This window comes from Bidens hawaiensis, unplaced genomic scaffold, assembly GCF_021521415.1.
Source record: "Bidens hawaiensis isolate Kalapana, Puna unplaced genomic scaffold, B.hawaiensis_p1.1 tig00002553_1, whole genome shotgun sequence".
NCBI classification, from domain to species: Eukaryota; Viridiplantae; Streptophyta; class Magnoliopsida; order Asterales; family Asteraceae; genus Bidens; species Bidens hawaiensis.
Window position 1 is genome coordinate 541337 of NW_027491139.1, and position 27477 is coordinate 568813.

At 35.1% G+C, this 27477-nt stretch overlaps 1 protein-coding gene and 2 pseudogenes across 2 annotated transcripts; 1 reads left to right on the forward strand and 2 right to left on the reverse strand.

Moving 5' to 3' along the window:
* Positions 1-356: 356 nt before the first annotated feature.
* On the reverse strand, positions 357-1941 carry LOC143620156 (putative polyamine transporter At3g13620 pseudogene; annotated as a pseudogene).
* A 1388-nt stretch (positions 1942-3329) lies between these two features.
* Positions 3330-7613, reverse strand: LOC143620315 (lysine--tRNA ligase, chloroplastic/mitochondrial-like). Of its 2 annotated transcripts, XM_077092016.1 has the most exons (13): positions 7346-7613; positions 6412-6630; positions 6218-6329; positions 6016-6124; positions 5871-5928; positions 5704-5772; positions 5522-5629; positions 5335-5427; positions 5128-5232; positions 4055-4261; positions 3799-3984; positions 3566-3730; positions 3330-3492 (listed from the first exon to the last, which is right to left on the reverse strand). In XM_077092016.1, the coding sequence occupies exons 1-13, from the start codon at positions 7586-7588 to the stop codon at positions 3400-3402; spliced, it is 1767 nt and encodes a 588-aa protein (XP_076948131.1). In that variant the 5' UTR covers positions 7589-7613; the 3' UTR covers positions 3330-3399. The 2 variants fall into 2 exon arrangements, with proteins under 2 accessions (XP_076948131.1, XP_076948130.1); XM_077092015.1 differs by having other exon boundaries at positions 6016-6329.
* A 5044-nt stretch (positions 7614-12657) lies between these two features.
* On the forward strand, positions 12658-15630 carry LOC143620157 (receptor-like protein EIX2; annotated as a pseudogene).
* Positions 15631-27477: the final 11847 nt, after the last annotated feature.

Consider the following 27477-nt stretch of genomic DNA (forward strand, 5'->3'; position numbering starts at 1 on the left):
ATAATTGTAACAACTATTTATTATCATTATTCAGACGTTTGGAAGAGAGATGAGACAATCTAAAAAAGGGAGGGCAAAATATACAAAAAAGAGGGCATGACAGACATATTTTATAAAAAAACGTTAATTTTTTAAGCAAAGACGTGCATTGTAAGACGCTTTTAAACGCTTTTTAAAGATGGATTTTACTATAACTTTGTGAGACAAAATGTCGACAAGATGACAAATATGATTACTTATTATTAGTAAAGCCAATTTTGAAGCTCATTGTGATGTTGTTCTAAAGATATAAAAATTATGATATATATAGTAAATCGTTTGGATGTTTCTATGAAATATAAAATATGCCAATATATATAGTAAAATATATAAAACTAGTACAAACTTGAGGTTGACCGATAATGACTTCATCTAAACAAACCTACACTACATACAGCCCAACCATGTAAGCCTTAACTAACCACCAACCATGAGCCACTCAGTCAACTCAACACCCCACCGGACTCAAAACGTCCAAACAAATGATTATCAAGATGACAACGTTTCTTTGTCACCATTTTCAAACTTAAACCATTGCTTTGACTTGCAATAATTCATCAAAAAATACCACAAAACAGCCCCAACAGTCATCAACCCACTAACCAAATAAACAATCTTGGTAGCAATAACCATAATAACCACCAAAAACGCTGATGGAACCAAACACATCACCACCAGCCCTGGCAACCGTAGCGGCACCTTATACGGCCGCTCCAGCCGCGGAAACTTCCTCCGCAGCCACAAAAACGACGAAAACTCCAACAACATCCCCAAACTGTATAGAAAATTCGCGGACGCCACAATATCCGTAAAATCCATTTGAGAAACACCAAGGGTAATCAAAGTCGATATTAATATCGCCACCCATGGAGTATCGAACCACTTCGACCGAACACCGATAAACCTCGGTAAAAACCCGAGTTCCGACATTCCGAGAACCTGATACGCGCAGCTGCTTAACTGAGCTTCGAATAAACCGATACCCGATAACACCGCTCCAATCTCGATCCAAATCTTTAACCATTTACCCGATATTGTTTGTGCTGCGACTGCCATGAACCCGGACTCCCATTCGTTTTGGTCGACTGAGACCGCCCCGGTGACTGCCATTAATGGGATAATGTAAGCGAAACACGTCAAGACGACTGCGCATAATAGTGCTTTCGGGAACGTCTTTTTCGGATTTTCGACTTCTCCAGCCATTGTACTGACTGTGTCCCAGAAGTTTAAGTTCCAGAAAAGTGTGTTGAAATATAAATTCCAGTCTTTTTTGACACCTTTTTGGCCTAAACTTAACCACCTGTGTGGATGAATTTGAGGTATAGCTATTAATGACATGACTAGGAATGGAGCTAGGGATATGACTCCAAGACCGATCGCTGTGATTCCGACTATGTTTAACCCGGTGTAGTTAACGAACGAAAGGAATACGGTGGATAATAATATTGCTAAAGTTCGAGGTAAGCCCGATGAGAATACTGGAAACAGTTTTTGCATGTAATCTATGCAGAGAATTGGGAAGGCAGCTATATTGATCACTCCTGTCAGGTACTTCCAGCTGCCCATCAACGAGCCCGAAAACGGGCCGAACGCTTTGTCGGCCCATATGACGAACCCGCCGTTTCCCGGGAAGGTAGTGGACAGTTCTGCAGTGACTAGAGCTTCTGGGATACTCCATATGAATGGGAATATTAGGAACCCGAGGATGGCAAGGAGCGGGCCTGCGGCCTGGACTGCGGGCTCTTCACCGTACGGGCCGCCGGCAACTTCGAAGTAAATTAAGAAGATGAGGGGGATGAGAGTGAGTTTTTTGCGGGTGGTGACGGTGGTGGCCGGTGGTGCATTTGGTGGTGATTTTGGTTTTTCCGTTAGGATTTCCAGGCCCATGATTGTGATAAGGCTGGAGAGAGTATAGGTTAGAATATTAGAATGAACATTTTTTTCAATGGGTTTACTGCTATTTATTATATAAGAAAATAATATAAATAAATGAATCTTTTTAGTATATATATCCTATACTGTAAACAAGTAAACATTAGTAAATTTCAAATAAATATTCGGTTTATTTTCATGTATCAGCATTTATTCTTTGAAAGTACAATAACTATTTTGGCGTATAAACTTTCCAGGTATCTATTTTATTTTATCTTGAAAATTAAGTATTTTTGTAGTTCACTTTACAGTTTATGAAATTCACGTGACATAATTTAGTGCAAGGTAAAGGTATACCTAACTCTATGTATTATTTTGTTGAGATAAATATGAAAGTTGACTTCTGTGTTGAATTTAATAGGAGTATGTCATCAATTTTTATACTAACTTTTAATTTGGACAGAATTTTTAAATGATGTTTTGATGGGTAAGCTTTTAGCACGCTGTCCTTGATTTTTTATGTCAACAATATCCTAAAATCAGGGATCTAAAAGGATTTACTTATCATATTTTAGTATATATGATTGTTGTTTCGATATATATGCACATGTTCATTGTCTTCATAAAAAATCTTATGCTCTGTTTTTTTAGAACTGACACACAGTCTGCTTATAAATATATACCAATGTCTATTATAGGACTCCAATTCTTAGGTGGTGTTTGGCCTAGCTTTTTTAACAAAGCTTATAGCTTTTTTAGCTTTTTTCTACAAAATAAGCTTAATTTGGTGTTTGGCCTAGCTTTTTAAGCTTATGTTTATTAGCTTATATAAGCTCATTTGAAGAAGCTTATTTGAATATGGTTTTTTAGCTTATTTGATAAAGCTTATTTGTTTAAGGGTGTAAATTACTCATTTGTCCTCAAATGATGGTGGATTAGTAATTATTACTCTTAACAAATTAGAGAATGTTGGATTTAACAATTTATTAAGACACTTAATTAACTTGTAGAATATAAGCTAATCCAAACACTTAAAAAGAGCTTATCAAATAATAGAAAATAAGCTATAAGTAAGCATAACCTTGAAAATAAAAGCTTGGCCAATTACACATCATGATATCATTAGATGATATCATTAGGCTAGAAGTCCTTTGGTACGAAAATCTATGGTTAATGTTCAATATGTGCCATATTACGCACCCTCCAATTTACGATCCAAGTTTTTTCATCTTTACTACAAAACCCTTCATCGGCGTTCGATTAGTTGAATTGGAATCTTAATTCATTCCTATATTTTCATTATAAGAATATAAAGTTATGTGTAGCATATTACATTTAAAAAACTACTACAAAATTATGCGTTAAAAAAGATGGTCTCACTCAAATTACATATGCACCCAGTACTGAGCAATTGAAGATATCAATAAATGTCATCACATATCATTGCTTAAAATTAAAACAAACCTGAAATTTAAGAACTTCAATATATTATTGTTGAATCTTAAGCACAGGGAAGGCAATAACATCTCTGATACTGGCTGAATTTGTCAGAAGCATCACAAGCCTGTCTATCCCAAGTCCCTAAAATCAAAAATTACTCCATTAATAACATTTAACAAAATGTATTAAATTATTAAGTGAGGTAGAAATGTACCATTCCTGATGCCGGTGGCATCCCATATTCCAAAGCTGTTAAAAAATCTTCATCAAGCGTCACTTCATATGACACGTCATCTTCGCCTTTTGTGTCCGAGTCTTTTGAACTTGCAGCTTCTTTCTTTAGATTATGCTGCTTCACTTGTTCTTCCAACCGACTTCTCTGTTATAACTTATAAATTGTTAGTTATATAACGAGTAAATAATATCGAAATAGTGATAATAACATACTTGGTCCAAAGGATCAGTTAATTCAGAAAACGCGTTCCCTAACTCACGACCGCAAATAAATAATTCAAATCTCTCGGTTAAACCTGGATGCCTCCGATGGGGTTTAGCCAAAGGGGATACCTCAACAGGATAGTCCAACACAAATGTCGGTTGCACTAGTGTTGGTTCAACTACCATCTCAAAGATCTGAAAACACAAACTATTGTTGTTAGTATTTGGCATAAACTTAATATTAATAAGAATTATTGAAATCGACCTCATTGAGCACGCGACCAACTGAGGAACATGCTTCAATTAAATGTCTTTCTTGACTATTTGGACCCAAATTAAGCTTGACAAAAGTTGCTTCTTTTAGAGCATTAAGATCATTTCCAAATTCATTAATATCAATCCCTGTAGCTTCTTTGACTAAATTGTGCATTGTTTCCCTCTTCCAAGGTCTTTCTAGATTAATTTCTACACCCTGGATGCAAATAAATAATTAACTGAAAGTAGAAATGACACATTAATCGCAAGGTTATGTGCAGTAAATATTAACTGAAAACAGTGGAAAAGAAAACGTGAAAGTAGTTAAGAAAAAAAGTACTTAACGACTTAACATTTAGATCCACATTTTTGAGGTTAACAATATTACATGTATATGATTATTATCACTGCGAGTCTGTGACAATAAATTAAAAATCATTTATTGTTTTGATATATACATACACGTTACAATATTAACAAAATTATATACATATTGTTATTATGATGGCGGTAAAAAACTCTATTTATAAGACACACACACAACAGTAGATTAACAATAAGTCAATAACAATAATACATATAAAGTTAGTGTTATTGTGACAATAAAGTAAATGAACACAGATATTACAAGTTTCATCTCTAATACTTTAAGTTACCACTCCCAAAATGGCAAAAATATTGGATTATTCACTACAAAGTATATAACAAGCTTCTGTGCCTCTAATTTGTTTTATGTAAATTGAGAAGTTTTTTAAATCCAGTGAACTAATCAAATTATGAACTAACATTGAGAAATAAATTAAAGCTTAGTGAAATCATTTTAATATTCAGTAATCAGTAATTTGAAACTATACTTTCATTGTTCAACAATTATGTGGAAATTTTAAAATATGACAAGGGTACAAATTAAGAAGATTTTAATCAAATATATTATATTAGTACTTCTAAAAATTTGGTATAAAATGTTATGGGCAATAGCGTTACACCAAATTTGTTCTGTTGCATACATCAAAGATGATACCAGTTTCAATAAAAAACGCTCCAATGTTAGATAAATATATATAAAAAAACTTAACACCTTACCTGATAGTCAACAGTAAGCTTCCCATTAACTACAAGAGCACATTGAGTTGCAATTTCTTCTGCCATGTTCATCATACTTTCATAGTCTGAATACGCTTCATATATCTGGATCATTTTATTTACAAAACCAATAAACCCTGATTAGTGATTACAAGAACACAAAATCTTGCAATATACAATTATAAAGAAAAATGTTGCATTTATTACTTCAATTGTCGTGAATTCTGGATTATGACGAGTCGAAATGCCTTCGTTTCTGAATATTCTTCCAATTTCATATACCTTTTCAAATCCCCCAACCTATATTGCAAAACATTTATATAAAAACATAAAATAAAATGCTAACTGTACCAAGTTTATATATTTATTAAAGATATAATATTTAGAATCTCACCAACATTCTCTTCAAATGTAGTTCAGTAGCAATTCTCAAGTAAAGATCCCTACCAAGAGAGTTATGGTGTGTAATAAACGGTCTAGCTTCTGCACCACCAGCCGCTCCCTAATTAATAAAAATAATTTAAAAATCCAGATCCAACTAAACAAAGTTTACACCTTTATGGATGATTACAAAACCTGAAGAACCGGAGTATCAACTTCAATAAATCCCACATTTTCAACAGTCTGGCGTATGACTGATACAATCTACTGAAGTGAAGCAGAAATAAACATACTAATTAAGTAATTATATTATTATATAAGAAATAACGAGATTATAAAAATATGCAATGTTTCAAACCTACCTTTGCTCTCTTGCGAAACACGTCAGCTACTTCAGGATTTGCAATCATGTCAACATATCTGAACAAATAAATATTACCGCTTACAATAATACTATAACAGTTGTTGCATACACACATTTCCCATGAAAGATATTAGAAAACTAACCGTTGGCGGTAACGCTTATCCACGTCTGTTAGACCATGAAACTTATCCGGGAGTGGAAGCAAAGACTTTGTGAGAATCAAAAATGAATTCACACATACAGAAAGCTCCCCTGAAAATACATTAAAAATTGCATATATTGTGGTAATTAATACTGAACAATGTTTTATCCTAAAGTAATGTTGGCTAGCATAGAGAATCAAACCTTTCTCGGTTCGTTTAATTGAACCACGTGCACCCAATATGTCACCAATATCAACAAGGCTTTTTAACTGCTCAAATTGATCATTTACAAGCCTTTCTTTCTCACAGTAAAGCTGAAATCATAAGTACACATATAAGTAATTAAATATTAGTAATAGTGACAAAATCATGTTCATTTAGTTATGCAGACAATACCTGAATTGTCCCAGAATCATCCCTCAAAGTCAAGAAAGCAAGTTTTCCAAAAGCCCTACGCGCCACAATTCTTCCTGATATTGAAACTTGATCATCCTCACCATTTGACTCTTCACCATTTTCCAAATGTTTATAAAGATCTTGCAACTGGTTAGCAGAATGAGTTCGGTCCCATTTGTAAGCATAGGGCTCAAAACCCTTGCTCCTCAACTCTTCTACCTATAAAATTAAAGCATACATTACACAACTTTTCACTATAAAATTTTAAAAACCTTAGATATTATGTATTATTAATCAACTATCTAATCAATAACATCTCCTAGACATGATAACAATAAACCTAGGGCTGTAAGCGAACCGAACGTTCAGCGAACAGTTTGTGAACCGTTCGGTGGGAAGCCGGGAAGTTCGTTTAATAAATGAGCGAACATGAACAGAGATTGTGTCCGTTCATTTGTGTTCGTGAACGTTCGGTATCGTGTCATTTATGTTAGTTTACGTTTGTTTGTTTAACTTCATTTAAAAGATTTGTTTCATATTTTTATTTGTAATAATTAACCCAACATTCAAGTTTTATAGTTTTATTGCCTATGTTCAGTTCGTTTCATTAATGATTTGTTTTATAAAGTCTTGCTTTAACAAACAACAAATCTAACCCGTGCTTCTCCGTTGACATTATCAGAATAAAACCACCGAGTAGGGGATTATTATGTTTATATTATTATCTCAAGCAGTCAAGTGCTTAACTTTATATTTAATTAAAGTGATTATGTCTAATGTTTTGGATTAAGAACGTTGCAATTCATCACTAAATAAACCCTAATAATAACATATACTCTCTAATATTCACATGTTCAAATGTTCAATCAAGCAGATTTGACCTAAATTATATGAAAGGTTAATATTAATATTAATGAATATTATCGAGGCGAACCTTTTTGAGGCGGATAGCGTGAATAGCGTCTCGGTCGGAAGTTGAGGTTGCGGTTGAATTGGCTGGTTGTCGCCTGCCTCTGCCGCCTTGTTTGGGCACGGCGGCGGTGGTGGAAGAAGAAGAAGAACAGCAGCGGATAAAGGAAGAAGAGAGGTGTGATTTGGAAGTAGGGAGTGGAGGTAAGGAAGCTAAATGGAAGAGGTGTCTTAGAGGCCGTGACGACCAGACCTTCAATGCCTCCATTGTTGTTATCTCGAGTTAACTGATAATAATCTTGCGGGTTCGATCTTAATCTGACCCAAACTTATTATGCTAAAACCTTAATGTACCGGAAATGCTAGTATAATAATTACTAGTATTATTATTATTATTATTATTATTGACCTTAATAATAATAACTAAAAAAAACGCAAAAATAAGGTTTTTTCAATACCTGAGAATATAGGGTATCAAAATACCATGTTTTCGAACACCCGGTTTCATACACTACCCAAATCCTAATGCGTATGGTATGTTTTTTAGATACAATACCAGGACCCGAACCTGATCTAGATATAGTTAATACCTGATTTTCTAATACCCAATTGTACCCGAAACCAGGTACTAGTCAACCCGATTTGTGCACCTCTACACTTACTTACCCGGTAAGAAGAAGCAGGCTCTTATCTTTCTTCCTAATGGGCCGGGCCTTCCCTCTCAATTCAAAATAGTGGTCATGCCTCTCTCTGCTATTGAAAACAGGAAGATGAAACCTACAGCAGTTTCAATGAAGTCCGGCAACAGTGAACTCAAGAGAGAAGTTAGCCATAATAATAATAAGCCCCAATTCCGTCCGGCCACTGACGATACGAAGCTCCTTCTTCAAGATCCGGTACCACTCTCTTTCTTTCTTTCTTTCTCCTTGAATTATTATTCTTATTATGATATAACAATGAATTTGAAGCTTCTGTTGTTGGTTGTGTAGATTCTAAGATCAGATCCAATCGAAACCGAGGAAGCTGTTATCCGATTGCCTCCGGTTAACTTCACTTTTAATTCATGATTTCCTGCCTACTCTTGCAACGTATTCATAATAATTACTAGTATTATTATTATTATTATTATTATTATTGACCTTAATGTAATGAACTTGTTAAGAAATGCTGCTGCTGATTTAGGTCATACCAGATAGGGGCAACTTAGTCAATTAGGTTTCTCTTAACGTACCGGAAAATATGGAATTGCAATGTTTATAATCAATGTATTGTGTTTCTATAAGCTCATGCATTTTGCACCTACTTCGCGTTCTATAACGTGTTTTTTGAACACTAACAATGTTTATAAGAAGAGCTTGTAGAAGTGATCTGAAAGTTACAATGGCGTCACTAAAACACTCGTTATTGTGGTTCACGTGATGAGAGTTTGAGTCACATGGTCAAACTTGCATTCGCGCTTGCAAAGAAGACTTCCTCGCAGGTTGTCATCATATGTTTGAAGCATTGTTTAATAATAATTACGGGTTGGATTTGGTAAGTTCAAAACGCGCTTAATAATATATTGATCAAAGTGTAGGCGGAAATTTCAGCCCTAACTATGACAGTTAAGTTTTGAACATGGCTTGATGTCATGGCAGGTGTGTTATTACCTCGCTCACTCCATCTTTGTACAATCGGTTTGGTCTTGAATCATCTTTCTCCATTCTCCCCACCAGTAATTTCTTTCTATTTTTTGTTTCAAACATTTCAATGAGATACCCGGCCAAAGTGTGACCATTTGTTCCACAAGCTCCCATGGGATTCGTTTTAATCAACCCTCAAATTTTGCCGTCTGGACTGTTTCACTCTTTCAGATTAGATTTTTGTAAAGCCCACTGGCAATTTGTGCGTCTTTCTCACTATAAATGTGTATGTGACTATATTTGCTCCGTTTGTGGAGTTTCTTTTTTGGATGCTATATGTGTTACGCATGCCAGAGCTCTAAATGTTGCGCTTTTCATGTTCAAGGTTGGCGAAGATGCTCATAATTAGTGATGAAACCCTAAACTTGTTAATCTTAAGCATACTGATGAGCGATAAACTCTAGTTTTAGTGCTTATTCTAAATTCGAATGCATGCTAGAGCTCTAAATGTTGTGCTTTTCATGTTCAAGGTTGGCGAAGATGCTCATAATTAGTGATGAAACCCTACACTTGTTAATCCTAGGCATTGTGATGAGCAATAAACCCTAGTTTTAGTGCTTCATATAAATTCGAATGCATAATCTCTTTCTCTCTCACACACAAAAAATAGTTACAAATGTTACAAATTCTTATATACAAAACTTTTACAAAATTGTCATAATTTTTGGTATAACTAAAGGTTTACTTAGAAAATGAGAAATAAGAGAAGGAAACAAATGTGTGACTAGTGGTCTAACAATATCTATAATATATATAAACGAACACATAAAAATCTTACGTGTTGCGATGTAGTCGCTCCCCCTTTTTTGGAGTCATCAGATTTGCTTGATTTTTAAATGGAGGCTTCTCATGCATTTGACCCGAATTCATGGGTATGGGTCTTATCAAACCCAGATACTCCTTAAACGGGTTATAACATCTCATTAAATTAAAAATTATTCTCACCAAATTATTTATGTAAAAATCCTATAAAATAGAATATAATAAAAAATAATATCTTATTTATTTTAAAAAAGATATATATTATTTAAATTAAAAAAACCAATTTGATAGTAAAAAAAATAAACGGGTCTCGGGTCTCATCAAACCATAAGTATATTATTAACTTTCATAAATATTATTTATAATTAAAAAACCAATTTCATAGTAAAAGAAATAAACGGGTTTTGGGTCTCATCAAAACCATATAGATTTTAAACCGGGTTATAACATCTCATTTATTTGTGAAACAATTTATTATCAAACCATAAATATATTATTAACTTTCATACAATAAAAAAAATATAAATTAAAAAATAAATAAATATTAAAACAAACAATATAAAACAACCCCTCGTAATACAGGGGATTTTACTTTCTCTCTCTTTCTTTCTCTCTCTATATATATAAATAAAACAATAAAACGATAATATATTTATTTATTCAATAAATAAAGCCTTACGGGGTTATTTTATATTGTTTGTTATAATATTTATTTATTTTTTGAATTTATATTTTTTTATTGTATGAAAGTTAATTATAAATTTATGGTTTGATGATAAATTGTTTCACAGTTTAATAATCAAACTAGTGAGCGTCACCTACTCGCCTAGTCTCTAATTTGCACCTAATGCCGTTGAAAACTAAATAACGGGGATATGAATCGTGCATGAATCACATAAAACACTACGTCTCTCTTCCGTAATCACTCCACCACCTGCAAATTTTCGATATTAAATCTCACCGGTCTAACATATGTTTCAGGCTTATTTTTATTATCATAACCTGCTTTTGAAACAAAATATTAAATATCACCCACCTTTATGAAACATAAATAAAGTAAAAGAAAAAAGAATATAAATGGCTCTACAATAAATGAAGCCAAGTATATCTCCATGACAACAATTTATCCTATTCATTGCCTATACATAAAGTAATAAAGTCGGACCAAAATATATATAAAGAAAAGGTCGATAACTATGTTAATAGCGTCATTCCTCTTTTCACGGCACAGATTCTTTGAAATTTTTTTCATTGGTGGGTTTAATAACTCATCGATACCTCTAGGTATGCAACGTTCACAACGTTAGTCCTTAGTGTGTTGTATTTGCCTTGTTAGTTGCGCAAATCATCTATTAACTACATGACTGTTAGTGTGTGTGTGTGTTGATTTAAGTTTGATGTCTATATATGTTAAAACTATGACTAGCCACAAAACACGACTAACTAGTGACAGTATAGTTTTACAACCCGTATTCTTCCTACAATTGGTTGAAAATATGATAATTTGGGATATCTTTATTTAAAGACTTGAAATTATAAAAAAAATGGAATTATTAGAATAAAACATATGTATTTGATTTTTAAAGTTGGTTTGGGAGTTGAGGTTGAGATTTGGATCGGGTTTTAGGTGACGGGAATTTTAATAAATAACTTTTATCCACCTATAATTAAAGCATAAATGGTATACCCGAAACTGATAGGAAAATCTGCAAACACGAAGCGTTATGAGTTACCATATATAAGATGCAACTTTATAATCATATATAAACTGAGATTACATTAGTCACACCGTAATCACCTATTAATATTTCACATATACTTCTTGAAATTCAATGTTACATTTAACTATCTATTCTTTTAGTAATTCATCTCTTATAAAATGTCAATTCATCTTAGAGTATAAAAACTGTATGAATTGTTGTAAGACCTAAAGACCGTGTATAGTTCTTTCTGTTTCATTTACTTGCATATTTCATTGACAATTTTCAAATAGAAAATATATAGTTAAATAGTTATTATATTTTAAAAATAATTTGTACGTCTTTCATTATTCCAAAAATAAGTTATTGTACGTGGATAATTAACTTGTATGAAAACAGACAGAATAAAAGTATTATTACTATAAAAATTGGATTCCATTGGGATCGACATTGGAAAAGAGACATTACCCTAAAAAGAAATAGAAAATGAAAAGCTTAGTTTGAAAGTAAAGGCCTGAACTTTTACATACACGCAAACATGGTATGTTTATGAATGTGTAATTATATTTAGCAAAGGGCACATTTGTGGGTTGACCCTTTTATAATTTAAGTAATGTATGTCGTACTTAAATAAAATGGTATTTTATGTCAAAATTCAAAAAGATAAAGATGAGCTTGATAATTTACTACTAGAAAACTAAACTTTCACAGATTCAAAATCTTCCATTGATGAAATTCATCCCGATGAGCATCCTTTGGTGAAGCTCCTTCGATATAGTGCTCGTGTGACATTTTCTTTCCTATGGATTGCCAAATTCCCGTCACAATGCCGCCAATACTGTACAATTTTGTTGAGTGTGGCCGGTTTTAATCAAATTTAAGTCGCCTAACGAGAAACTATAACCAAATCAAAAAATAATCAACGTACATTTATGATTTACATATGAACTTCAAAAGCCAAAAGGTAAGCTTTTGTTAAACCATTGGTTCATTTTAGTTGATTATAACCTCATAGCTTTCGAATAGTTATAATAATACGAGAACGACTTTTATATTAATTAGTTACTGACCCATAGTTTGCGACTAAACATGGTACATAGTTTTGAAAAGTATGGTCATCCAAGCATAAAAAATTACAGTAGTGGTCTACTCGAATTAAACCTTCACTGGGGCATGTTCAGTAGTCATGAACACCAAGATTTGCATTTCTTTCAAGCATCCTAAAATGTTATTTATTTTCTCACTTCTCTTGCTACCCCTTCAAGCTACAACTACCAACCAACTGGTAGCAGTTGGAGGTGACAGCAACGCTACTGTTGTTGTCAATAAGATATGCATCGGACAGGAGAGACGTGCTCTCCTTGATTTCAAAGCTCGTGTTCAAGACCCTAACGGCGTTTTAACTACATGGACGAATGAAGAAGAAGAAGGCGACTGTTGTAAATGGACGGGAGTCACGTGCAACGACACAACAGGTCATGTCACACGACTTCAGCTATCCTACAAGTCAGTCGTAGGTGAGTTTAGCCCTTCGTTGATTAACTTGACCTACTTGAATTATCTTGACCTTAATCTTGGTTCTAATAGCTATAGTGGAACTATCCCCAACTCCATTGGTTCCTTGACTCAATTAAGGACCCTTAACCTTGATGTTTACTCTTTTAATGGAATCATTCCTCCAGAGATAGGAAACTTGACCAACTTGGAGTGGCTTTCACTTAGATGTATCGAAAGATGTGTGATCGAAAACATAGACTAGCTTGCTAATCTTTCTAATTTGGAGACACTTGGTATGGAAGGAATTTTCATAGCTAAAGCAAATCATTGGGTAGATGTATTTGAAAGTCTAAAAAAACTGCCTTATTTACGTCTATATAGATGTGACCTCTCACAAGTCATGTATCCCGCATATTCTTCAACATTTGTCAACTCTTCTTCATCATCTATTGTTAGACTTGAACTCTCAAACAACAATCTCAACTCATCCATGTATCATTGGCTGTTTCCATTAACTAGCATCAGGCTCTCTAGGCTTGATCTCTCGCAAAACATGCTAGATGGAATACCCAAATATCTTGGAAATCTTTGCAGTTTAACCTCATTAAAGTTCCATGGCAACTCTGCATCTGTCAACTTTCCCGATTTTCTACACAACTTGTCTGGATGCACGTCGGCTACATTATCGTATCTGCTTGCTCCAAGCAGCCAACTTACAGGGCCATTTGCTGATGAGATCCATACATTTTCATCCCTAATGTATTTGTACCTATATGATAATCAGTTAAATGGGACTATAAGTGAGAAACTATGAGAACTACCTTTGCTTGAAATTTTTTTTTTCTTCTTCTAATTTTCTTAGAGGTGCCATCTCTGAAAACATTGGAAAGTCGAAAATTATGAGGTTGAATCTTTCAAACAACTCACTCGAGGGAGTTTCTGATCGTTCCATAGACCATATGTTAAACATTTCTTATGTAGAGTACATTGATTTGAGCTCTTGCAAACTAGGGCCTCACTTCCCCAAATGGATTCAAAAACTCAAAAATCTTACTCGTCTTGATATTTCCAATGCTGGAATTTCAGATACAGTTCCTCCGGAGTTTTGGGGTACGTGGCCATCAAAATTAAAATATTTGAATCTCTCTTTTAACAGCATCACCGCGAACGTACCCGATCTATCATCAAGTTTTGATAATAGTTCCATAATAATAATAGATTTGAGTTCTAACAACCTTTATGGTCCGATACCAAATGTTCCTTATTCCACTATGAGATTATTAAATCTTTCTGGAAATAAATTCTCTGGAGGAATCTCCTTTTTATGCCAAATTGTTGGCGGGGTTTTAGAATTTCTTGATCTCTCCAATAAACTTTTAACCGGACAAGTTCCAGATTGTTTATGGAATTTCAGAGAACTAAAGATCCTTAATCTAGGCCACAACAAACTGTTTGGAACGCTTCCTGCTTCGATCTGTTGAATCTTTGATCAAACTCGAGGTGTTGTATTTATACAATAACGAGTTTTCGGGAGAATTGCCTTTGTCTTTAAGGAATTGCACAAGTTTAAACTTTCTGAACTTGGGGGCCAACAATTTTTCTGGCAATGTGCCTGTCTGGATTGGCGAAAGCCTATCAAGATTGTATGTTCTTAGCCTAAGATCAAACAACTTCTTTGGAACCATTCCGTTACAATTGTGTCAACTAGTTAATCTTCAACTTCTAGACTTGTCAAAAAACAATCTGTCCGGAAACATCCCATCATTCCTAAGTAATCTTACTACCATGGTTCAAGAGGGAGTTGTTCAGTCCCAAACCGTGCATCTTTTTGAATTTCTATGGTATGGTTCACGAACCGCTCCTCCAGATTACATTTATGATCAGTACATTGACCAAGCGACCATCGAATGGCAAGGAAATGTTCGTGAGTTCAGTAGAATTCTTGGATTGTTGAGGATCATTGATCTATCAAGCAATAATCTAACAGGACAATTTCCATATGAGCTCACAGAGCTCCATGGATTGATTGCATTAAACTTGTCCAAGAACGCTCTAAGCGGAGAGATTCCATTGAAAATTGATGAGATGAAGAAACTCTTAACTTTGGATATATCAAGAAACAACTTTTCAGGAGGGATACCATCAAGCATGGCTCAGATGACTAAAATAAAGTACCTAGACGTGTCGTATAATAACTTGTCAGGGAGGATTCCAACTAGCACTCAACTCCAGTCCTTTGAACCATCAAGATATAATGGAAATGCAGGACTATGTGGACCTCCCATTACAAAAACCTGTATTGAAGATGAAGAGTCAGAAGTACCACCAACGATTGGTGAAAGTGAAGGTGGCGGGGAAGATGAACTTCAAAGATGGTTTTATATTGGCGGGGGCATTGGTTTTGGTACTGGATTTTGGATAGCATGTGGCACGTTAGTTCTCAACCATCATCTGAGACATGCCTTTTTTCACTTTCTTGATCACTTGAAAGATTGGGTTTATGTGAAGATGTTGGTGTCCATTGCAAAATTGCGAAGGCCTGCACATCCATAGTTTCCAATTTTAACTCACATCTACATGAACTTATCATGCATTCTTGTACCTAAATGCATGCATCTTTTCATTCTAGAACACGAGTTCGCACTCTTTAACGTGTTTTTTTAATACTATTGATGTTTTAAAAGAACTTGTAAAAGTAATATGGCAAGTTACAATGATGTCACACGATGAGAGTTCGAGTCACATGGTCAAACCAGCACACACGTTTGCAAAGAAGAGGCCGGATTAATTATCAATTGCAGGCTAACAATTAATGCAGCAAAGAGCACATATTCAAAGAAAATTATATGAAATGGATCTAAGATATATAAATACATACTTTTATTGTAATACAAACAATACACAACAATGTTCGGTTGTTTACAAGTGAATTCTTTATATAGTAATCTATAGGCTACCAACCATTACACCTTTTCAATGGTGATGGTTGGATGTGTGACACTGTGACCATACTTATTTAATATACTTAGGAACTATACTAACAATAATCATCATTTAGGTTAAGCCCAGATTACATAAATTTTAACACGATCCATACGAGATTTTAAAACATTACTGAAAAGCCTTTCCAGTTCTTCAATCTCTCGACATTCATGGCTGGTTTGATATTACCTAGCTCACTCCATTTTTCTACAATCGGTTTGGTCTTGAATCACCTTCCTACTCTTGATCTCCCTACCACTAATGTCATTCAGTCGTTTGTTTCAAACATATCAATGAGATATCTGGCTTAATTGAGACCATTTTGTCCACAAGCTCCCAGAAGATTCGTTTTAAGACGATGCACCATTTTATCCAAACAAGTTGTTAATCTATATCTTCTAATGCCGCTTTTTAACCCCCAATTTTTGCTGTCCGGACTGTTCCGCTCTTCATCAGGTTAGATTTTGTAGCCCAGCTGTGCTTCTTTATCACTATGAATGTGTATGAGTGTATGTTTGCTTCATTGGTGTGTGTTTTATATTTTTTTTAGGTTGTTGCCTATTGAATGTGTTATGCTTGATTGCTTGCTAGAGCTCTAGATCATGTTGTACTTTTCGTGTTCAAGGTTAGTGTGATGACACCCTATAGAAACTTATTAATATTACACATTATGATGAGAGATGAACCCTAATTTGAGTGCATCCGCTACATTCGAATGGATGAGGTGATGCATTTGAAAATATCTGTCTTCTAAAGTTCTAAGACGAAAAAAAATTGTGGTTTTATGTTTTAAGAATCATAAATGAACTTCTCCTTTTACTAGATAGTTTGAACTTAGTGTCAAATCCTTGTCCTCCTGAGTATCACTTGAGAGCCTCGCGAGTCGTTGTTCATTGGCCGCCCGAGCCATATGATTTATTTCCCAAGAGACGTGTTCCATGAGCTAGAGCTAGTAAGAAAGTGGCGAAATTAAGAGACGCCGTTTCTTGGAAAACCTTGCCATGATCTCAACAATATTAATGTTTTATATTGTTATTATGTACGAGGCAAGTGGCTTTGGGGACCTTGTGGATAATGAAGGGTGATAATAATTGTCATTGTTACGTGTACGTAATATACAAATAACGAAGACCAAATACTTGGATCATATGAGTCTTCTAAGACACCAAAGTTATAACCATTTATTTCAGTTCTTCATCTTTTGTCTCCTAGTTTCTTTCAAATTGCACGTTTTCACTTATAAATTTTTTTAAGAAAGGCAATTTGGCTATATAAAGTAGAATTTGCATGAGAAGTGCGCCGATGCCCAAAAATGTGTTTGGATCTTTGAAAGTTTTCAATGGTTAAATTTAAGGCGGCAATACAGTTAAAGTTAAAATCAATCGAAAGGATGAGAAATTTGAAAGAAGCATCCTAAGAGTTGAGTAAAATATTTAACACAAATCTGTTAACATGACACGACACATATGTTAACAAGTTTAGGTTTGAGTTTAATATGTTTGTGTCTTATACAAAGCGACCTATCTAAGGCTAGCTTTTGTGTTTTATATAGGTCGAATTGTTTAAGACATGTTTAAATTTGTGTTCTAACAGGTTAAACATATGTTAACAACTTAATAACTTGTTAATAGTTTGCTTATATGTTTAATCCAAATAATAAATATATATCTTTATTAAAGTATGTTATGTATTATTGAAGAATTTTTGTTTTAAATATGTTAAGGATTATTATGTTGAGGATTATGTATTTATGTATTATAATTGGGACTTTCTAATTTTTTTTGGCAATTTTTGTTTCAATACATATGTATTATTAATCGTGTCTTCAATAGGTCATGTCATGTTAAGTTGTTTCTAATTAATTAAAAAGATTCATTCGTGCTCGTGTTTAAAAAAAATTACACAATTTGTTATCGTGGTGTGTTAGTGTATAACACCTCAAGCAATCATGTCTTATTGTGTTGTATTTTATCGTGTTAAGTATGACATGTTATGCCAAGCCTAGAATGAAACAGAAGACATGTCTTTTGAAAAGTACTAAAATGTAAGGATGCTTGGAACGTGACATTTGTTTCCACTTTGAAGGATCTATAGTAAAAATTAATTACTTTCCTATATTTTCAAATATAACTCCTTAAGATAATTGGAGTAAACGTGTTTCAGAGCTATACAAGAAAACTAATAAGCCATCTTACATATTTACTGCTCAGACTGGTTAAACCAAAAATTAGAACTAAAGGACGTTATAAATAAATAAATAATACAAGGCATGAAATATAGAGAACGTGATGACATCATAAATATTAGTAGAAAAGGCAATAAATAAATAAGAGATAAGAAGTCGAAAACCCGGAAATACAAATAGAGCCGAATAGTAATAACGACTTCGGATTGGGTTTTTGATTTGTTATGTGGATCCTTATACGAACCGAATTTCGAAGTCGTTTTTTAATCAACTAATAACGCATGAATTTCACAACGACCAAGTTAATCGAATATGACTTATATAATTGTTAAATTACAAAAAAAAAACAAATATATTTTATAATTATTAGTGATGAAAAAGAAAAAAATTTAAGACTCACTCGGAGATGTTTCAAACTCGCACCTATACGTGTAGGAGTGTTCATCAGACCGGATAACGGATTTTTCGGTTTGGGATATTTGTATTTTAAAATTTTTGGACTATATCCTAAATCCGATCCGATACGAATTAGGAATATTCATATCCGATCCGAATCTATCCGAATTCAATTCGGATCGGATTCGGATAATATTCGAAAAATCCTAAAAAAACCTAAAAAATCTTCCTAATTTTTTGTTCCTAACATTTAATAGTTTAGAATCACAATAAACATATAAACCGGAAAATACGAATTACTCTTAACACAAATTTAAAGTTCAAACTTCAAATAATAGTCTAATAAATATACCAAACCGGAAAATATCAACAAAACATGTTTTTTATTCGGATTAAACGGATATCCGAATACTCCGAACAATTCGAATTTTTTAAAATACCATATCCAAATCCGATCCGAATTAGTTATTCGGATATCCGGATTGATCCGATCCGAATAAGAATTAGGATCGGTTTATTTGGGTTTCGGTTTTTTTTTGAATTTCGGATTTCTTGAACACCCCTAAATATGTGTGTAGGTGATTCAAGACACATGATTGATAAACATTTATTATTGCAAGATATAATGATTCAAGAACTCGTTATAGTAATTTTGTATTGATCATACATTTAAACCCTCTACTCATGCCCATATTTATAGATCTACTAACATAACTTAGTAACCAAGACATTACCATAATAATTATATTATAATTCGGAAACTAAACCAACTCAACTTAGATCATTCCATATTTACCGATCATGAAGACGATCCAGGATTACCAATAGGACTTTTCGCCATTAATGGGTTGAATATGCAAGAGAGACATTTAGAACATACATATGGCACACCTAACCAACTTGGAAAAGTTACTTTAGATAGGAGGTGGCGGCAAACTATTTACGTTTCTAATTACTGGTATTAGATTTTCTTTTCTTTTAGAACGATGTCTATTATTTCCGTATTTAGCACTCATTTTACTAGTAAGAGGTAAGGAGTTCAAACCTTATTATCACTAATTTACACTACTAGAAAAATAGCCTTTAATGACACACAAAAAACGACAAACAAGGTGCGCGTCATTGTTTAGTGACGAAAATAAAAAAAAACACTGGAGACACCTATGAATGTCATCTTTGTAATGTCACATTCTCATTCCATGTTGCACCCATAGACGGATTTATTCATGCTTCAGGGGGAGGATAGACCCCCACTGAAATTAGCCCATTAAACTTAATATGTTAGTGAAATCCAAGAAAAAATCCACATGCCCATGGGGGATATATAGAGATAATTATGGATATGTATACCAGGAGCACAACGAGTATGCTTGCGCCCATGGGGGATACTGATTTTTTCCCCGTAGAGGTAGGACTTCACCAAGGGTCAGCGTTGAGTCCGTTTCTTTTTGCAGTAGTCTTGGATGAGTTGTCAAAGTCGATTGAGGGGACGCTCCCGTGGTGCATGATGTTCGCAGACGATATTGTGTTACTTGCGGAGACAAAACAAGATCTAAACATGAGGTTAGAGGAGTGGCGATCAACCTTAGAGACAAAAGGTTTAAGGATTAGTCGCTCTAAGACGGAGTACCTCCACTGTGATTTTGGGGAGATAAATGACAATGATGACACAGAGATCACCATTGAAGGGCAGGTGGTACCGTAGGTAAAGAAGTTCAAGCATCTAGGATCATTTGTTCAGAGCGATGGGGATTAGACAGTGATGTGACCCATCCAGTCCAGGTAGGATGGTGTAGATGGAAAGCAGCCACAGGTATATTGTGCGACAAGAGTTTCCCAATTAAAATAAAGGGAAAATTTTATAGGGTCGCAGTTAGACCTGCAATGCTATATGGAACAGATTGCTGGGCCATCAAGAAGGCACAAGTGCGGAAGATGGAGGTAGCAGAAATGAGAATGCTACGATGGATGTGTGGGCACACAAGGTTAGACCGAATAAGAAATCTTGTGTTTCGGGAGAGATTAGGGGTAGCGAACATATCAGACAAGATACGAGAGTGGAGATTGAGATGGTTTAGACATGTGAAGAGAAGACATTCGACGAATCCTGTTAGATCCGTAGAAAACATGACTATAGAGGGGATGAGGGGTAGAGGACGACCTAAATTGACTTGGGATGAGAGGATTAGGCGGGATTTGATAGACCTAAACCTCTCCGAGGACATGGTTGGAGATAGGAATTCTTAGAGAAGTAGGATTAAAGTTAAAGATTTTTAGGGACAAATGAGCACCTTAAGGCTTCTATTTACCTTATTTTGCTCACACACCATATATTATTATTATTACTATTATTGTTTTATTATTACTATTTTTATTAGTATTATTATTATTAATACTATTATTATTATTATTACTATTTCATTTACTATATATTGCCTCATACATATGTATTACAGAGTTGATGGTCTCTCTGAAAGCCACCTCTTTATCCAGTTGGATAGAGGTACGGTGTGCCTACATCTCACCCTCCCCAGACCCTACTTATAGTTTTGCTGTTGGTGGGACTAAACTGGGTATGATTGATTGATTGATTGATTTTTTGCTCCATAATAAGCATAAGGATGTTTTCGATATTGCATTTGATTCTTCATGTACACTAAGAGCAGCCACAATGCAACCCCTTTTGAGGGGTTTGTGGAAAGATCAACCCCCCCCCCCCCCGGGGGGGGTCTACTGTGGTGGAGGGAAGTTTGTGAAAATGGGTTTGTGGGGAGGACCTCTCCACGAGCATGATGTCACCAAATTAGTGGGGCCATCATCTCTCTCTCTCTCTCTCTCACACACACACACATACACACACATTATAATATTTTTAATGGAGTTTGTGGATATTTGGTGTCGAAGAAATTTGTGATTTTTGAAAAAAATTGTAATCTGATATGAGGCTGATACGATGGTTTGCCGGGTTCTAGCGTTGTTGGTGCTCTTAATATTTCACACCCACTTTCTACAGCATTCATTTCATCACCCACATTTAATGTTCGAACACTCTATTCTTCACCCACACAATCACACTTAATGTTCGAAACCAACTATCTCTTGATATTAATGCTAACAATGAAAGCTCCTCACGTAACTTATTCAAATCAGGTGTTTTTTGATCGTCACTCAAGTTAGGTACGTTTTTGTTTACCCCATTTTTGTGTATTTTTATTTGAATTTCTGACTCATAATTTTTTTTCTAAGTGTTCCCATGTTTTTGTGTGTATTAGAACAACCAGACCTGGACAATTTATACGGAAAACAACGGATGATTTTCTCATATGCTTTTTGTTAATTTGTTGAAATCCATCATTGCTGATTTCCCAACTTTTTTACTTTTTGGTCCTTCAATACCCAATTACATGAATTTCAAATAGATCAGCTACAATAGCAAATGTCACATTACATATCTATTACACATATAAGGTTACATATAATATATTTGTTTGGAATATATACTATTAAATTAAATCAGAAAGATTACATACGCATACGAATTTACATGCACGTACTATGTAACAAACATGTCAACATGTAAGTGTGTAAGAGCATTCTCATCCCATTCCTCATCCTTATATCTATAATTATAATAAAAAACACCACATTTCTCTCACCTATTCAATTAAATAATATTTTTTATACCTTTATCATTACAGTTTTCTCTCTCCTCTACTCACAACCAATTCAACAAATATTAAAAAATAAATAGGGGCAAACAATGTTTCCCCAAATTTACAAAAAATCACTACATTTTTCTATTCACCCTATAATTTACACTCACAATCACTCAAAACCTCATCCTATAATTTACATACTCTCCTCACATAGATTTAGAGGATGGGATGTGAATGCTCTAACATGAGACAAAAATGTGTGGATACCATTTTGCTTTTCAGTATACACTGCCACATCATACCGCATTTTTCTTTTTTGGAACGACCAACTAAGTAACGCCGGATAATTCGTACGCGGCCCCCATTGGCTAAAGGTAGCCCAAGCCAGCCACGAGTCCGGACGGACGGAGCCCCTAGCGTTCCATATACTGAGGGATTCTCCGGATAAAACCTGATCCCCACGCCCGTCAAACGGCACGACAGCAAGGAACCGGTAAAACCGGGTGAGATCAGGACTCGAACCATGACAAATTAGGGTCATCCCTCATATCTCTCATATAAATTGGTGATAGTGAGGTTTGAACACCATATATCTCACTAGTAAAGTGAGTGCTCTACCATTGAGCCACATCCAATTTACAAGATTGCCACATCATACCCCACTTCATTCCCTATCTTTCACACTACCATGAAAACGTTCACTAATTCATCATTTTTCTCTTTTTTTTTCAAATAAATTAATAATGTTTATATAACTAAAATTAATTTTATAGCTAAATTTAAAATCACATGAAGAAAAAATGACCGAACTCAACTCGTCACCTAGAATACATTCTTTGCCTTTGGGGTTTAATAGTGTTAATATAACAAAAATAAAACATCAAATTATAAACTAGCATTCGAAACCTGCGCGTTGCAACGGGATTGCTAAAATGTACCGAAAACAAACGTGAAAACGTTAAACTGTCAATACACGTTGGGCGTGTAAATTCGCGAGTCGTGAGTTAAGATATGTTAAAATGTGAACCAAATTTAGATCAAAATGTTAAACTACCCACACACACTGGTTGTGTTGTCTGGCACTTTTACACATTTAGTTTGCAAATGAATTTTGTTTTGTATTTATGATAAGACATTTCTTATTAATGAATATCGTTTGATCCACATTTAATATAAGATTTTTAACACAACACAACAGATAAGAAAATTAAAACTTAATACAAAATTATATATATTTTTTTGTTGGTAAATTATAAACTTTGTTTGGACAAATATTGTAACACCTCAACGCAGAACAGGCTGACGTGTTACTATTACAAATATCATAACATAATTTATAAAAGCCTAATTCAAATTAAAATTAAATTAACTGAAAACGAAAAGTATTTAAAATTTTTTTGAACTTCATTACTCTCTCATCACTAAGGGGCTGTTTGTTTTTCCTCAAAACCTCTTCCTGACCACTTTTGTCTGCGCCACGCAGACCACGCGCAGACATTGTGGTCTGCAGTGTGTTTGTTTTTCCGAAGACATTTCATTAACAAACCTCTGCGCGTCCTCTTCTCCTAGAAGTGTTGTTCATACTACATCTCATCACTTCTCCCCCTCTTCTTTTTTCCTTCATCTCCTTCATCAGACACTCTCCAAAGTCCAAACCCTAACCATCTTTTCTCCTCTCCAACCCTCCACTCCTCCACCCCTGCAACCGCCGCCCTCCTCCACCCCCGCAACCGCCGGCGGCCTCCACTCCTCCACCGCCGCCGCTCCACTCCTCCACCGCCACTCCTTTTCTGTCCAGTTTTTAACAAAAAACTCTTGCTTTTCTTATCAGAGAGTGGAATTAGTGACTGTGACTGTGGGCTTGGTGCATCTCTTCCCAAACTGTATGTGGTTGAAAGTTTTCTCTCTATACCTTCTCGTTCTTTCACCAAATCCCCGAGTTTTTCTAGCATTTCATTGCTTGGTGATCCCTCGGCTGTTTTTTTCTCCAGCTCGGTTATTGTTCTATCACATACCTTCTTTTGAAGCCGAAGCGAACGGTTTTAGGGTGGACGAGAATGGTGTTGATATGATTAAGGTGTTAGGTGTTTTTGTTAATTTTGTTAGATTTTGATTAGTTTGTAGAATGTTTAGGTTTGTTGAATATTGTTATTAGTTTGTTGTTGAATAAAGTTTGTAGTTTTTTTGTTAATTGTTAAAGGTTTTTGTTAGTTTTGTTAGTTTTTGATTAGTTTGTAGAAAGTTTAGGTTTGTTGAATATTGTTAATTGTTAAACGTTTTTGTAGTTTTCAGTTTATTTTAGCAGTCTGCAGATTTTAAAAAACAAACAGTCTTCTTGTTGCAAACTGTAGATGTTTGGTCCACCTCTTCTGCTACAGATGTCTGCAGATGTGGTCCGCAGACTGCAATCATTTTACCTCTGAAAAAACAAACACCACCTAAGGTGCTGTTTGTTTTTCTAAAAAGGATATGCGCAGCCTCTTTTGTCTGCACCGTGCAGATCACACGCAGACATTGTTATCTGCAGACTGTTTGTTTTCTCGAAAACGTTTTATTAAAAAACGTTTGCACAAGCTCTTCTTGGTGCAGACTTGGCCCATCACTTCTGAGATCTTATAAGGTCTACAAAAGATTAAAACACCACCCCCTTCCAACACCCAATGTCCACCATCACCCCACCCACCGCCCACCCACCACCCACCGTCTGCCACCATCACCGCCACCCAATGTTCGCCACCACCACCGCCCACCGTCTGCCACCATCACCGTCCACCCCACCACCGTCCGTCGCCGCCACCGTCTACCTCCACCACCCACCACCGCCTTCTTGTAACATCCTAAAATTTATAATGTTGAATAAAGAAAGTTACGTTTAGTGATTTCGCGTTATTAATTAATATCGAGTAAAGAACGGATCATGGATTTAGATTAATTGAGATGGGTTAAATGAGAATGGGCCTTAGGTCCATGGGCTTTAAGGGATATAAATATCCCCTAAACCAACCTAAAACCCTAAACCCTCATTTCATTTCCATCATAATCTCTACACACTCCAAACACACACACACCATAAACGAGCAAGATCCGAGAGAGAGTAAACGTTAGTTGGTATTAGATCTTATTACACGAGATCTAGAGTGCATAAACAAGCTAACCAAGATCGAACGAGCGCTAAATGTATGTTCTTGACCTTTAAAGTTTACGTTTTATTGAACGTTTAGCCTTTCGAATGTCCTTAAGCTTAAAGATCCAAGCTTTATAGTATATACGGGATATATATACGACCGAAATGGTTAGGGAACGTTATTGGGTGATGTCGAACCATAACAAGGGTATTAAAATCGCCAAAATGCGTGAAAATTTTAATAATCAAACCTTTAAAAAATAATAGATGATATGATATTCTTTAAAAAATAATATGTATTGAGAAGTGCTTTTGAATCACGTGGTTAGACAACTAGTACCTCCATATTGTGGTAAAGTTTACTCTTTAAAGACCAATCTTGTTAATTAATAATTATTTTGATTTGGCAGGCGTGACAAGTTCCTAGTCCATAACTTTTGAAGGGAAAATTCTTAAAATAGGTATTTATGATTATGTTTTTCAGGTTTTAGGTGCCATTTTCAACATATTTCTAAAATAAGTATTATAAACTAGTCGTGACAAATAGTTTATGATTATTCACGAGTAGTTTGTATAACCAATTAAAACTTGCCACGTGTCTATAAACTAACCGTAACGACCAGTTTCATTAATAATCTACTCGTAAAGATTAAATAAGTTTAAACCCTCGTAATCAGCGCCACACGAGTAAATAAGATATTCTTTAGTCGCGACGAGCAGATTATAAAACTAACCACGACGATGAGTTTGATTACCAAATGCATCTAACTGGTTTGTTTTACAAAACACTAACCGGAATGGTTATTTTGTTTGCTTAACTAGTCTTTACGAGTAGACACTTGTCAACGACTACTTTATATCCGTTAAACTAGTATTTTGTTGGTAACTAAGTCGTCTCGATAAGTTTATCCGGTAAACATTACGCTTACGAGTAGTTCATTTGTGGTTAACTCGTCGTGACTAGTTTACCTTGTTTATATTCCCGATACGAGTATTTTATTGTTAATAAACTCGTTCTGATAAGTTACCAGATTTAAATTAACCATACGAGTAATTTATTGGTAGTTAACTCGTCTTGTCTATATCTTGCTATAAACTAGTCGTGACTAGAAGTGCACAAATCGGGTTTTTTAAATACCCGGGTTCGGGTATGGAACCGGGTTTGGGTATTGAGAAAACCATAGTAATGAGTTTTTTCGGGTACTGATGGGGAATGCATTTTGGCACTAAAACCCGAACCCGAACCAGACCCGATTTGTATCCGGTAATACCCGAAAACCCGAACCGGTTCTATACTCTGAATCGGGTTTTCCAAAACCCGAAACCGAGTATTTCAAATGCCCGATGTATACCCGAAAAATACCTTAAAAAGTGCAAACTTTTAAAAAATCCAATTTATTCCCGAAAAAACCTCGGAAAAAACCCGAAAAAACTCATTACTATGGTTTTCTCAATACCCGAACCCGGTTCCATACCCGAACCCGGGTATTTAAAAAACCCGATTTGTGCACCTATGGTCACGACTAGTTTATAGCAAGATATAGACAAGACGAGTTAACTACCAATATGTGACATCTGCCCCATCCGACCCGACCCAGGTACCCGTTTTCTGATCCGATTCTTTTTATGATTTAAAATTTAATTATTTTCTTTTAAAACTTGACATTTAAAATATATATATATTACTAATAATATTTTCCTTCCCGCCTCTTCCTCTCTCTTCCTTTCCGCCGTCCCTCTTCTTCTGTTTCTTTCCGCCTTCTTTTCCCTCTTGTTGCCGTCCCGCCTCTTTCTCTCTCTTGTCGTCGTTCCGCCCTTAAGCCTTGAACCCCCCCTTCTCTTTGTTTGTCCTTTGTTTCTTCCCGCCTAAGGTTGTCTGCGCAGCTCCACGCGCCCAGACTCCTTACAAGGAAGCCTGCGTGAAGACCATCTGTTGCTGCGATACGCGAGGCGAACTGTCCCCGCGACGCGCTAAGGATTATAGTTCTTCCCGCAGCGCGCTTAGAATTGTAGTTCTTCCCGCAACGCGCTTAGAATTGTAGTTCTTCCCGCAGTGCGCTAAGGTTTGTTCTGTCTGCCTTCGCGCTCTCGCGCTCGATGCCTTCTCGCGCTAAACCCTTTGAGTCTTCTGTTTAATCTAGCCGTTTACTTTTGTGATGTCTTATCTTCTGTG